Genomic DNA, 15,249 nt, shown 5'->3' on the forward strand with positions numbered 1-15,249 from the left:
GTTTATCCAGTAATACAATTCATAGTGTAAATCAATGCTTTTTCAAAGTAAACTGCACTTCTAATTTTGGATTAAATATGTGAACATATGGAATAATTTTACAGGTCATGCATGTTAAGAGCAGTTAAGAGAGAATTGAAATCCACATGGTCTGTAGAAGAGGCTATCACAGTGCAGAAGTCTAGGACTTGGGTTTCCTGCTTAGCTCTTCTCTACACTTTATACCCTGGCTCTGGGACCTGCGGTAAGCTGCTCACTGTGGTTCTGTTTTTCTCGTCTCTAAAATGATGGCATTCAATTTCATGACATCTAATATCATTTCTAACTGCAAAAATTCTGTTTCTAAACTATTCTTATTTCAAGAGAGTGGGATTTCATTTTCACTTCTGCACGTCTTTAATTTTAGCTGAACTCATGCCTAGAAATGGCTCCATAAAAAGATAAAGTACTTTCTCTCTATTTATATACATAGAAAATGTCTATTATCAATGCTCCCTGGGTTTAGAAAAGTGATTTTTACTATGCCTTTTAACTTTCTGGATTTCTAAGATTAGAACCCATGATGTGAAGTTAAAATGAGCTCATTAAAGATAGATTGACTTATTCTTTTGCCTAGTTTTTTTTTCCGTCAATGTCTTCTGATAAATAACCTTGGGAAATCATCTAAAGAGATGAAACACCCTCTTCTATTGTCCCAGCTTCTTTGTGTTGATGATGACAAGGTTTTTTTTAAAAAGGCATGTTCAATAAACTGTGTGTACGTGAACAGCTTTGAATTCGTTTTTCAGTTTCAATTCTCTTTTAACGTTTACTATAAACAGCAGAGACACAAGAATTCTCATCAAAGTTATGAGCCAAAACAAATGATCAGGTTACACCTGTTCAGCTTACACTACCTTGGAAACCACTAGACTCCATTTTCCTCAGCTTAAAACACCATTCCCTCTCAGGGAAATAATGTAATCAACTCATGGTTTTTAAATTGAATGAGCAACGGACTGGATTTCTTCTTAATCTTCACATCTGTGTCAAGAGGTAAGTTAAGCTTATTTCTCCTATGGTAAGATTCGTTTACTTAATCGGAAGGTAAGCTACTTATTGTAATTGAGTAGTCATTCCCTCTTTCCCTTTAGGAAGGAATCCTAATTACTGTATTACAAACCTAGACAAACTGCTTTGCAGTTTTGTGTTGCATCGCAGGTGCCCTTTCTGGATGAGCTGCTTCTTAGTAAAGTTGCCCATTTGGAATGTGGAGGTGAGAAGGGTTTTGGGAGGCTCTGGCCAGGGCAGAAGCCTGGCTGGCAAATGGGACATTGGCTGATGTAAGTGGGTTAACGGGGGCACAGAGGCACAGCCCAGGACCTTTCAGTGGCCTTTTCTATGTGGCCTGAGGACAACCTTTGCACTGCTCCTATGACGGGATCCTCTGAAAGTGTCAACACTTTTCTTCCTATAGGAAGGTGAAATAGCAGACAAGTGCTGTGTGCAGACATGTGTCAGCCTGAGTGGGTTCAGTTCGCTTCAGTGCTGCTCGCAGACCCTCACTATTGACACATTTTTAGTATACTGTGATCGATAGGTACAAAAAATAAAATTTTACACGTACAGACTAATCTTTAGACTTACAACTTTAAAATATATATATTTATATGGCTGCACCATGTCTCAGTTCTCTGACCAGGGATTGAACCCAGCCCTGCTGCACTGGGAGCGCAGAATCTTAGCCACTGGACCACTAGGGAAGTCCCTGGACCTGTGAGTTTCATGAGGCTACATTTACCAAAGGAAAATCAAACACCACAAAACCAATACAGTACATTAAAGTTAATTAAAGTTTCGTGGACAAAAGACATCATTTTGCCTGAAATGAAATTGCTACTCATTGAGAGAATGAGATTCTGACTGCAGAGTCCTTGCAATGAGCCTGCTTAACGGCAGGTCAGTCCTGGCAGCTTCTCCCACTGCTGGTCCCCATTCCAGCGACCAGCACTTTGTTCCCACTGCCCGCCCTGTGGATTCCTGTGGCCTTCCACTGAGTACAACCCATCCTGCGCTGTTGCTCACAGACCTAGATGATTAAAGTTCTGCAACTTTGTTCCAAGATGCTTTAAAACACACCTTAAATATCGAGGTCAACAAACATTTGCTGCAAAAGGCCTGAGAATTAATATTTTAGGCTTTGAAAGCTGTTATATCTCAGTTGCAATTACTCAAGTGTGCTGTTTTGGCATGAAAGCGTCCAACAACAATAGTGAATGAATAGGCATGACTGTCTCCCAAAACTTTATTTACAAAACAGGTGGGGTACTGGATTTTGCCAGAAGGCTTTGTAGTCTGCCAAACACTGGTAAATATGAGTGCTGAAATCCTGGGGCAGCCTGTGTTATGAGCTGGTTGTCCAGCGTTGCTTCCATTTGTTTAAAGATCCTAGACCAAGAGCACACACATTCATACACTTCTTACACACCCTTGTGAATCTAACAACAGGCCTTCAGAGGCCACAGATCTTGAGCTGAGAAAATCTCTGGGGGATTTTTCCAAGCAGGCATCTCTAAAAATGAAAATGCTTTATATTCAAACAAGAGGTTAGAGAGTTCACACATGTCAGGTCCTATGGGCCTCAGAGGTGAAAAAGAGGCCCTTGAGAGGATGCTTTTCTTTAGGGGTTAAATGATTTGTGTGCAAAGTAGGCCAGAAACCAGCTGCAGATCTAATTTCTGCTGCTGGATTTCCACCTGACTGTTGGGAGTCGTCGACAAGCCTCTTCCCTCTCTGTGTTTCAGTTTCTTTATCACTGCACTGAGGGTCCTACTGTACACTGCCAACTACAGAGGATGGGGCGGGGGACAGACGAGATGCTGTGAGATGTTTTGGAAATAGTCAAGCCCTATCCAAGGATAATAATATCCAAGGTGTTATTACTGAGAAGGGAAAGCAGCTGGGCATGGAGGCTGATGATGTCGTCCTTGGTAATGACAGAGCAGCTCCCTGGCTTCCAGCAGTGCCAGGGTTTCTTGAACAGTGCCATCTGGAGCCCTGAGAGGGCACTTGGCTTGCTGATGCCTGAACCACACAAGAAGCCTCCTGTGTGGGAAGCTGCTGGCACGGCAAAGGCTCATCCTGCACTAAGAGAAGGATGGGAAGGCTGGTACTCAGGCCAGATGTTCAGAAATTCAGGTGTATAGTTAGTTCACCCCAAGCGGAGTCATCTTTAAGGGATTCATCCACATTAACCAAGCCCTGGGAAGCCTGATTTACAAAGTGCCCCTCCAAGGACCGGAACTCTTGTATCTAATCCCAGGAAAACTTCTTTGGACAGCTTAAGGAGTCTTGGCAGGGACACGATTACTCAGAAGGTCACTTGGAGTAGTGAGATGCAAATGATTGTGATGGACATTTACTCCAGGATATAGAGATGCCAGATGCATTAGCCCTTCTTGCTCTGCCAGGTGGTTAATGGGACTCATTTTTTGAACCTAAGACTTGCACATGTTCTCAGTAGCTCTGACAACTGCTCAGCATGTTTGCAGTGGGGGTTGTCTCAGAAAACCCAGTATCCTCAGTTGCAGGAGAGTAGTGTCCACACATTTCAGTGTTCTCTCTATGTAGAGAGCCGTGTAAACAGACACTGAGCAGGTAGGTATATGTCATTTTAGGTCATTTCTGTTCACCCATCTTTCACACAGAGCTCTACTCCCTTGTGAATCTTTGCAGCTGTATCATGATGCCAGTCACAGGACCACATGATTGATTGTCTTCTGTTTCTTCCTTTACTTCCCACTTTACTCAGGTACCCTCTGGTTGCTATGGAATTCCCAATTCTTACCTTGACGTTTGAAGTCCTGCATACTCCTACTCCTTGTTACCTACCAACATTCTAGTACTTTCCAGCTTATCCCAGGAATACAGGACAGACGATCTTTTTGGTGTGGGTTTCTTCTTTTAAAGAGCTAATCCTTTTCCACAATGTTTTTTACTCATTTCACACTCAAAGGAGGTATTTGTCTCCAAATTCTGAGTTACTTAATTTATCCTGGCTATACTCTCAATCCAGGGTGTCATGTTTTACGGAGGGCTGTGATTCCATTAATTTTTCTTTTTTTAAAATCTCTTTTCATTTTCTTATTTTTTAAAAAAGACAGATTTAGGATTTTATAAGAAATGACTGTGTGTGTGTTTTTTTTTAATCAGTCAGGTACTACAGTAACGAAATAAATAAGATTTTTAAAAATTCAATGTTTATAGACATATTAAAAATGACTAAATTAGAAGACATTGAATAATGCTGATACACATCAGGAAGGGATTAGGCAAGTAAAGGCACATCATTTCATCACAAGAAATAAAGACCATAGTTGGAAGTTAATGACCCACCAAAGCTCTAGGTCTTGTGGTAGTTTTCCTAACTCCAGAGGGTTGTTATGGTGGAACCTTCTTTATGGTACTTAGCTGAAACAGATAGCAACTGGAAAATTTTACTCAGTGACCTCAATGTATTGTTAAAAATAGAAAGCACTCTTTCAGTAAGTCCAGTGTGTGAGGAGGGAAGGAACAAAAGTCTAAAATGGTTTGGTGATATTGGAAATCCTATTGACATATTAAAGATTTAAAAAAAAAAAAGTAAAACAAGGTTAATCCTTTTGTCTGGATGAATCAGTTCGTAGAACCTTAGAATAGCTGGTGGAGGATTTTGAGTTTTATGGTTTCAGCAACCCACTCCGGTATTCTTGCCTGGAGAATCCCATGGACGGAGGAGCCTGGGGGGCTACAGTCCATAGGGTCACAAAGAGTTGGACACAACTGAAACAACTTAACACACATGTACGCACGATTTTAGCTCTTATATTTAGGCCCTTAACCCATTTTGAGTTAATTTTTTTAATGGTGTGAGGAAGAGATACAACTTTATTCTTTTACATGTGGATATCTGATTGTTCTCGCACCTTCTTCCCACTCTCACTTCTAATTGAGATCAAATGTTTTGGGGAAATTTCTAATTTTCAAAATTATTCCTTATATTAGAATACTGAACATTTTACTTTTTAAAAATATTGGAGTTTTCCAAACTAAATTCCTGTGCAGTAAACTGCTGCTTCTTAAGGGAAAGGAGGAAGTTACAGGATAATTTGTACATTAGAAATCATAAGTGGAAACTCTTCAAAAATTGGGAGCAATACTTAGTGATTTAAGAAAAGGGATAAATTAAAGACCCTTTTTAAAATTAAGGAGGTGATCTATGTTATTAAGAGATTAAAATGTTGAGCTGACGACTTCACAGCTTTCAAATGCTCAAAAGGGCTATTGGGAGATTCCTATTACCCACAATTATAGGAACAGAGTTAGAGGGGAAAAAATGCATTTACCTTGCAATTGGAAAGACTTCACTTTGACATCAATAAAACGGCAAAACTAAAAATTATGATGATAATGCTTACTGAGTACCTAACATGCGTCAGTCTCTGTTTTCAGCCCCATGAGGGAAGTACTTTCAGCATCAGAGATGAACCTGGACTTAAACCCGAGGGGTCCAACACTGTGCCCAGGCTCTTTCCCACAGTGCAAAAGCACCCCCGTTTAAAGTGGATGTTAGAACACCCCTCCCTCCTGAGAAAACTTGCCTTTCTACCAGCAGGGAGATTCAAAATAGGATGGACATTAGTCAGATGAAACTCATAATCCTGGCACTTTTGATGGCATCAGTCTTCTGATCCTATTTAAATACTGGTCACTTCCTTACTACTTTTCTTTTGGAAAAACAGGAAGATAATCTCTTAACTTTTATCCCTTCTCCAAAATGTCCAACAGGCTACTTTTAAATGTTTTGCAACATTACATGAACATTCTCCTGAGTAACATGGACAAATGCCCAGTGACACATGTCATAGGAAACATAATATCCCCCTTTCCTCTTTTTAATCTCTGAGGCTTTGATTTAATAATTCATGGAGATGTTAACCTTTCAGGTGGATTTGAGAATCCTTTTTATTTAATGCAATTTTGTTTGTGTTCTGAAGCCAAGGACACTGAAGTATTTTATTCCCTACTGAATAGGGCATTGTGTACCTGCGCCTTTGTTTTTTCTGAAAACACCTCTTTACTTTCATACATCTCCTCGGGGCTCTAGCACAAGGGCTCGATACATATTGTTCCCTCTGGAAGAGGCCATGTGATGTGCTCTGATAGGAATGTTGTTGCCACAACATCCCCATTTTCTTAACCCCCTGGTTTCCCTTACATCATCATTTCCATGATACTCCTTTAGCTGAGTCTACAGAGAAAGCAAGAAGTAATTCATCTTTGTAACTGGAGATAGAACCTGAAGTGGCAAGATTTTCACCTGAGAAATAACGCAGCATCTTAGTAACAGACCTGGAGCTCCAGTCCATATATTTTGATTGTGGTAGACAGTTAAGACCAATGGTTTTTGTTTTTGTTTTTTGGTGCACTGTGTGACACGCAGGATCTTAGCTCTTCAACCAGGGATTGAGCCCATGCCCTTGACAGTGGAAGCACTGAGTCTTAACCGCTGGACTGCCAGGGAAGTCCCAAGAGTAATGGCTTTCAACTAGAGAGATTTTTCTGTCCCTAGTGTACATCTGGAAATGTTTGGAGACATTTTTGGTCATCGCAAATGGGGTGGGAGGTGATGCTACTGATATATAGCTGGTAGAGGCCAAGGGTGCTGCTAAACAGTCTACATGCACAGGACAGCTGCTGGAACAAAGAATTACCCAGCCCCCAATGTCAGTGTGTGTTGAGGAACTCTTAAGAGTAATGGAAACTGGATTTGAACCCTGCTCTGCCTCCTATTTTGTGAGCTTGGCAGATGAATTTATTTTTCAGAGTCTGCTTTCTCATCTGAAAACACTACCACCACCACCACAGACAAACAAAACCCCGCCTTTCCAGGGTAACTGCGAGAGACCCACTCAAAAGACTGCTAAATAGAGTGCTGAGCACACTTGGGCCCAACACACAAATCAGGGCCCAGACCACAGAGTTCACTTCTAAAACAAAATGGAAGCAGAGAGTGCAAGACCATGTCACCAAGATGACAGCTTCCCATCGGCTTTTCAGGGAAGAGAACAGAAGAGGTGGAGAGGGGAGCAAGAGAGCTGAGCAGCACAGACAGCGTACTAGGAGGGGAGGGATACATTAGGAGTCGGGGATTAGCAGATAGCTTCAGTCGTGTCTGACTCTGTGCAACCCCAGAGACGGCAGCCCACCAACCTTCCCCGTCCCTAGGATTCTCCAGGCAAGAACACTGGAGTGGGTTGCCGTTTCCTTCTCCAACAGATACACATAGTTATACGTAAAACAGCTGAGTAACGAGGATTGACTGCATAGCACAGGGAACTCTACTCAGTATCTTGTAATAACATATAATGGAAAATAACCTGAAAAAAACACATAACTGAATCACTTTGCCATATACCTGAAACCAAGGCAATGTTTTAAATCTACTATGTGTGCTGTGCTTAGTCACTCAGTTGTGTCTTTGCGACCCCATGGACTGTAGCCCACCAGGTGCCTCTGTTCATGGGGATTCTCCAGGCAAGAATACTGGAGTGGATCGCCATGCCCCCTCCAGGGAATCTTCCCAACCCAGGGATCAAACCCAGGTCTCCTGCATTGCAGGCAGATTCTTTACTGTCTGAGCCACCAGGGCAGCCCAAATATACTGTACTTCAATTAAAAAAAAAAAAAGAACATTATAAAAAGAGAGAGAGAAGATGGCACGTGAAGGTTATCTGAAGGTACCCAGGTCACCTAGCAGGTCACATCTAATTCTTTCCAGCTCAGCCATAGAGCCCAACCACCCTGAGAGAGAAGCCATAAATTAGACGGATTTATTTGGAGATGGGGTAGTCTGGGTGACCAAACAAATTCCAAATAAAATTGGACATAGGATCATTTATGTTCTGTAGACCAGCTGTGTCATCTCCTTGTATGAGAGTGAGTATATCCTATGGGATTCTTAGAGAGCCCTCAATATCCAGGGTCGTAATAATGTAAAATGTCAATTCCATAACCGACAGGTAAGGTAGCAGAAATGATCAATGGAATAGAGATAAGTGAATCATGAGGGAATTGTTTTCTTTTGCAGAATCTTGTCTTCTTTGGAACCTCAGCCATGAGCTGGATGTTCCTCAGAGACCTCTTGAGTGGAGTAAATAAATACTCCACGGGGATTGGGCGGATCTGGCTGGCTGTCGTGTTCATCTTCCGTTTGCTGGTCTACATGGTGGCGGCAGAACACGTGTGGAAAGAAGAGCAGAAAGAGTTTGAGTGCAACGTTAGACAGCCCGGTTGTGAAAATGTGTGTTTTGACTACTTCTTCCCCATCTCCCAGGTCAGATTTTGGGCCTTACAACTAATCATGGTCTCCACGCCTTCACTGCTGGTGGTTCTACATGTAGCCTATCGCGAGGGTAGAGAGAGAAGGCACAGGAAGAAACTCTATGTCAGCCCAGGCACCATGGGTGGAGGCCTGTGGTACACTTACCTTATCAGCCTCGTGGTTAAAACCAGTTTTGAAATTGGCTTCCTGGTTTTATTTTACAAGCTATACGATGGCTTTCGTGTTCCCTACCTCGTGAAGTGTGATCTGAAGCCCTGCCCCAATACTGTGGACTGCTTTGTCTCCAAACCCACGGAGAAAACGATTTTCATCCTCTTCCTCGTCGTGACTTCATGCCTGTGCATTGTATTGAATGTCACTGAACTGAGCTTTTTGGTCCTCAAGTGTTTTACTAAGTGCTGCCTCCAAAAATATTCTAAAAGACTCAAGTTCTCCATGTGTGAATGCCACAACCTCAGGTATGTTAGGTGTGCTGAGATAGGGGCCCCTCCCCTGCTCCATAAGCACTCTTCAGACTTGACCACAAGCATAGCCCAGGGAGGTGAAACAAAGTTACTCTGTGACACGCAAGAGGTTTAAAGGAAGCAAAACCTGCATCTCCCTTAAGCAAGACCTAGGCTTCCTTGGAAAACAAAGCGTGTCAACTTTAATGTCATTTGGGAGGAATTCTTAAAAATTTTCACGCTCAGTTGTATATACTAGACAGAGGTCTCATTGTTTGGTTGTAGGCTTCATGAGGCTACATGAGTTGTGTTTGAATCAGTTCAGTTCAGTTGCTCGGTCTGTCCGACTCTTTGCGATAGTTAACTGCAAATTAGTTTGAAGAAATCCAACAACTTTCTTCTAAGCACTTAGATCTATCAACTGGAAAACACAGAAAGTGACACTTCTGACAAATGTGACAGCCTCCAAGCAACCATGGAGGCGCTGGTGATCTTTCTCAAGTTGCAGCCAAGGCTCCCCTCACTCAGCCCTGCTCAGTCTCTGTGGAGAAAGAACGTGATGAGGGTGGAGTAGCAGCTGAGCCAGGGGCACACAGGAGTCCATTCAGTGAGAAGGTTCAGTCCAGGACACTTTGCAGTACAGGTGTCTCTGGATAGAAGTGGACTAGGGGAAAGGGAAGAAAACCATCATTTATTGGTCTCCAACTTCCCAGGTGGCTCTGATGATAAAGAATCCGCCTGTCAATGCAGGAGACCTGGGTTCGATCCCTGGGTGGGGAAGACCCCCTGGGGAAGGAAGTGGCAACCCATTCCAGTATTCTCGCCTGGAGAATCCCATGGACAGAGGAGCCTGGCAGGCTACAGTCCATAGGGTTGCAAAGAGTTGGACACGACTGAGTATGCATGCAAGGCAACTTAAATACAAATATTCCTGGGGGGATAGTCCACTTGAGCCTGAACTAGCAGACATCTGCAAGGGGCACTGTAGTCACGAGGGAGGTAGGTCCCACGTGGATGGGGAGCAGAATCCAGGAAAATAATATAACCACCTGATAATTTCTGAACACTTATTTTAAACCATAGAACACTCAATGATTTTGTACATTTCCATACTGTTGGACCTTTCTACAAGCAGAATTCACAAGGGTCATGGTTTGCCTACAATTTGCTGGTACATCTCCCTCTGGAATAGATAGTAACAGTGTACTAGGCTGTTATGTTAGTGTAAAAAAAAGTTAAAAAAAAAAGATGTTTATTATTACTTGAAGACTATTGCTTTTACTTTCCTTACTTTTTTGGATTTAATATGCTAACACATGTGCATTTCTCCAGAATAAAAATGAAATGACTTTGTGGTGTTCCTTGGCTGTCATTGATATCATTACTTGGCTGCATTGGGCATGATTATTCTGTGAAATAAAATTTGTTCTGACAATTTTAGAATAGGATTTGCAACCCTGCCTGGTAAAGATAGCTCAGAAATCATTCTTCTCCGCTGGGATTTTTTTAAACGAAAAGTCAGTGTATAAAAATGTAATTTTAACAAAAACTGATTATGGCATGTCTTCCATGGCCTTCCCTCCTTTAACCTAAAATGTCTCGTTACAATTCACGTGTTAACAAAGGTTGTGTCATTATGTAGCCCACGGACCATGCCACCAACAACAGTTGTAATCTGTCTTAAAGACTTGTCTTGGAGAGCAGAGAGGATGTGAACTTTGTGGTCCACCTTCCTCCAGTTTATTCCACAGGTCACTGCTGGACTCTGGCACTTATATCCAGTTTACTTCACCTTGTGATATGAAAACAGGTAGCCATCACAAATGCAGGTAACCACTGAAAGCCTTAATATATATATACATATATACATACTTATATATATTCCTTTAGGATATATATCTATATCTATATCTATATCTATATATCTGCAGTTAACAGAGGTTTAAGGTTTTGGAGGCCCTGATCATGGCATGGAATCTAGAAAATAGGGTTCTGTGGACAGAACTGGGAGGGAGGTCAGGGAAATTTTCAGTCTGAGGATGAATTTGCTGTCAAAATGTCTTTGGGAACCTCAGCCTCTTTACCTATGACAACAAGCTCTGCTCAAGCTAAGGACTGAAAACATATTTACATTTGTACTTTTCCATTTTGCATGCAGAGAAGAGTTAGAGCTAATGGAAGCAAAGGCCATGCATGAAGTTGTTTGGATAGAAAGGGGGATAATTTTTTTCTTTAAAGCTTAATTTTCAAAATGAGTTTCCTATACAAACATTCTGGAAGCTGTCTGGGTGTCAGTGAAGACTCAAAGCATTTGAGAAAAACTGGCAGTTAAATTTTGCCTTCTTTATTCTTTCTCTCATGGATACTTTGATATTTATTGAGCAACAATTAATAGAAGCAAGACACTGTGTTGTTCATCTTCAGAGATACATAATTCCCATCTCAAGAAAATTTCTGCTTCTATTAAGGAGGGTGGAGGCAAAAGTGCCATGGAGTATTTCACACCTGTGTATTTACTAATGTACCACCTCACTTAACCCCCTGCATGCTTCTGATGCCCAGGAAGCAGACAGAGAAGAAAGTGAGATCCCAAAACACAGTTGCCTTTTTCAGATACTCATCTAGTAAAAGCAGAGTTAAAAATCACCATAGGTCTCCCTTAAACCACCTGCTCACCACGCCAGGCTTCCAGATCAGTAAACAGATTTAACTCAAGCCATTCCCTGGTGGCTCAGATGGTAAAGGATCTGCCTATGATGGAGGAGATGTGGGTTCAATCCCTGAATTGTGAAGATCCTCTGGAGAAGGGAATGGCTACCCACTCCATTATTCTTGCCTGGGATAATTCCATGGACAGAGGAGCCTGGCAGGCTACAATCCATGGGGTCCAGAAGAATTGGATGCAACTGAGCAACACTTTTCACTTTCATTCTTGATTTGCAACGATTCTTGTACTTTTCCGCAAAAATCTTTCTGGTTACAGATTTTTGCCCCTGGCCACAGGGTTTCTTCTAATTGGAGCTGGAGGGAAAAAAAATTTTTTTCAAGTTCTTGGATGAAAGACTGCCTAGGCATGCAAGTGGTTATGGTTCCCGTCTTCCCAAGGAAATTAAGCCAGCTTTCTTCAGACAGACTGCAGAGACTAGAGAGGAGGTGGGGGAAAGGCAAAGACCTGAGGATGTTCGATTCTTCAATCCTGCTGTCCCTAACACTGGCTCCACCTTACCCTTTCTACAGTTTACTTACATGGAAGGTAAGTCCCCATTTTTGTTTAAACTGGTTTAAATTAAGTTTCTGGATCTTGCAACTAAGAGAGTCCTAATAAAATTCATGTTCTTCAAAAATTTCTTCCCTGTATACTAGAAAAAAGAGGTGATTCGTATCAGCCTTTCCTTTTCAGGCTTCAAGCATCCTAATTTTGACACATGTGTATGTATAGAATTTTTGTGTCAATAGGAAGAATGGGAAGGATGTCAACACTGGTTACAGTAAGAGGAGAGATGAACTTTTTCTTTATAAATCTTTTTGTTTTGCATGTACTTTTGCTTTTAAGTTTTTAATAAACAAAGCAATTGAAAACCCCAAAGAGCCCCATCTCAAAATATTTCTAGCTCATATCTCATCACAGGTATGTAACACTTTCCATAAACATTGATTGAATTCATCCCTAGTTTACATTTTATTTGTATATTTAGTATGACAGCATAAATGAGAGGCCATTTCACAGCTCTGAAAATCTGGTGAGGAAAGAAAGCAGAGGTGGAGCCTGTGGAGACAAAAAGCGTCAGCTTTCAATTGACTTTTAATGACAAAAGCCCAAGGGAGGTGTTCTGGAAGAGACCTGCCAGCAGCTCTTTCTTCAGTACAAATTTGGGTCTTCTCTCCAAAGCAAATCTTCCTTCAGCTATAAAAGGCACTGGTGATTGTGGTGAGTTCTGAGAATTTTCCACAGAGCTATCCTGCCTGCCAAGCTCCTCTGTCCATGGAATTCTCCAGGCAAGAATACTGGTGTGGGTAGCCATTGCCTTCTCCAGGGGATCTTCCTGACCCAGGGATCTAACCCAGGTCTCCTGCATTGCAGGCAGATTCTTTACCTTCTGAGCCACAGGGAAGTTCTCCTTGTGCCAGAGGGTCTAGTAAACAACTTTCTGACTCTGAGAAGACAAAGATGAGCTTTCAAAATTCTATAATGTACCACATATTGTGTCTGAAAGCAAAGGGAAATGAGTGTGTAAGTCAACAGTCCCTCTACTTACGGGTGAAGTATTAGATCCTTCCCCAGCTATGGAGGTCTAATGTTCTATTAAAAGGAAAAAGAAAACATGTTCAGATCAAAGTAATATATGTAATTTCTGTTATTTTTATCTTAAAATTTTTTCAGACATTAATGCCTCCTATCAGAGTAGAGATTGATAGGATGACTATGGTATAGAATTGAGGCAGACTCTGCTCGTCTGTGCAGAATAACAGGAAGTTGAAGAAGTGGACTGCAGGGTCCTGACCCTTAGGAAAAGGTCACTGTTAAAACTGCAGTACAGTGAGGCAGAGGAGACAAATTTTTAAATTAATTTTTAGTGATAAATAATAAGCAACACAATTTTCACATTCTTGCTATAAAAATGTCATCAACTAAATTGATGATCATCAATCTCATTACTAAAAGAAGTATGAATCATTAGGTTAGCCAAGTGACTTTAATTAAGAAGTATTTATCTCAAAGGAGAGTTAAGTACAGTAACTTGAGACTTGACTTTCTGTAGATTAGCAAACCTGATAAGCCAATCTTCCTAGAGAAGATTGCTCCTAATCACATTAATTTGATGATGACATTAAAACTACTGTGACCAAGGTTGAGAATCTTATCTTATTCATCTCTTCACATCTTTGTATTGGCACAGCTTTTTAGGTCCATAATACTTAGCAGCACAGTGTTTCTGGGGAAAAAAATGTGTTCTTCTTGCCTCTTCTTTTATCTATTTATTCCTCTCCACTTAAAAGAATTCTGATTTTGCTGGGGATGCCAATGTCCCCTGCTTAAAAAAGGAAAAGCACATCTCCAAGTCTCCTTTGCACACAGAGTTAGCAGGGTGAGAACCTTCTTGTCAAAACAAGATATTGTGACTGATGCTTTGGGGAAGAGTTAAAAAATGGGGCTGAACTATCTTGCATGTTTTTTGTTCCCCATCCTCTTTCTGCCTGAGACATCATAGTTGGAGCTGCTTATGGACCTTATGGATAGAGTAGAAAGAAAGCTCCTGGGACGCTGGTGATGCAATATGGAATTGCCATCAGGTCTGCACCGCCTGTCTCTATGCTTTTTTTATTATTATTTTATTATTTATTCTGGCTGCTTGGGGTCTTAGTTACAGCATGGGAGGTCTTTGCTGCAGCACATGGGCTCCAAAGTGTGTGGGTTTAGCTGCTCTGTGGCATGTGGGGTCTTCTTTTCACAAGCACAGATCAAACCCAACCAATCAAATTGGTCAAATTGGGATCAACCCAATCAACCTTGCATTGGAGGGCAGATTCTTAACCACTGCACCGCCAGAGAAGTCCCTCCATGCTTTTATTTTTGTTATGTGAGAGAGAACTTAACTTCCACCTTATGGAAGTCAGTGACTTGTTAGCCTCTTTTATTTACAGACAAAAACAGTTCCTGACTACATTCACGTTAGTGCTTAGGATGAAGACAGAGAAGGCATGCTTCCATCTACTGAAGACAGAAGAAATGACCAATATACGGAATGACAGAAATGAAACGATAGGGATTGACTTTCCCAATGCCTGGAAGACAAACTGGTTCTTTCGTGTTCTAAGATTTGACAAGCAGGAGCAATGGGTGAACATCATAAAGATTTTTACCTAATATAGAAACATTCTATTGATTTGAACTGCCTGATATTTAAATGATTGCCTGATAAAGCAGTGAGATTCCTAAAGAACACTGAAAGAGATGATCAAGAATAATGCTGGACTGAATGGGAGGTATAGTTAGATGAGCTCAATATTTCCTTTGAATTCCCCAAGGTCCAGACTGTGGTTCTTGTACCTAGAACATATATTGTGTGGATGCAAAGTGAGACATTATACTGATTGTATTACTATATGAACCTGATATCGTAGAAAGATCTCTGATACTTAAGAGAATCACCTTAAAAAGAAATGGCGTGTACAATAATAAGACCTCCTTGTATAACAAACAATTTAGGAAGTTCCACAGAAATAATTATAAGATTTATCTTCTTTAAAGTCATGGGTACATTATAGTGACATGTAAGGTAATCAATATTTTGTATTATTCCATTCTTCTTTTCTCCAGCTTGAGAAATTCTAATTTCATTTCAAAGCTTAGATCAAGTATTTCTACTAGGGAGCAAATTTTAACTGTAAAATGGGGCTAGATAATACCTATCTCATAGGGTTGTTGAACACATTAAATGATGA

At 41.1% G+C, this 15,249-nt stretch overlaps 1 protein-coding gene across 1 annotated transcript; it reads left to right on the forward strand.

The window, feature by feature from the left end:
• GJB7 (gap junction protein beta 7) lies at positions 934–10,072 on the forward strand. Its single transcript, XM_005684704.3, has 2 exons — positions 934–1,035; positions 8,108–10,072. The coding sequence occupies exon 2, from the start codon at positions 8,135–8,137 to the stop codon at positions 8,939–8,941; it is 807 nt and encodes a 268-aa protein (XP_005684761.2). The 5' UTR covers positions 934–1,035; positions 8,108–8,134; the 3' UTR covers positions 8,942–10,072.

This window comes from Capra hircus, chromosome 9 (genome assembly GCF_001704415.2).
Source record: "Capra hircus breed San Clemente chromosome 9, ASM170441v1, whole genome shotgun sequence".
In the NCBI taxonomy this organism is placed as follows: Eukaryota; Metazoa; Chordata; class Mammalia; order Artiodactyla; family Bovidae; genus Capra; species Capra hircus.

Bases quoted from the DNA above. Each gene is read 5' to 3' on its own strand.
- GJB7 (XM_005684704.3), top strand. From the start codon at position 8,135: ATGAGCTGGATGTTCCTCAGAGACCTCTTGAGTGGAGTAAATAAATAC.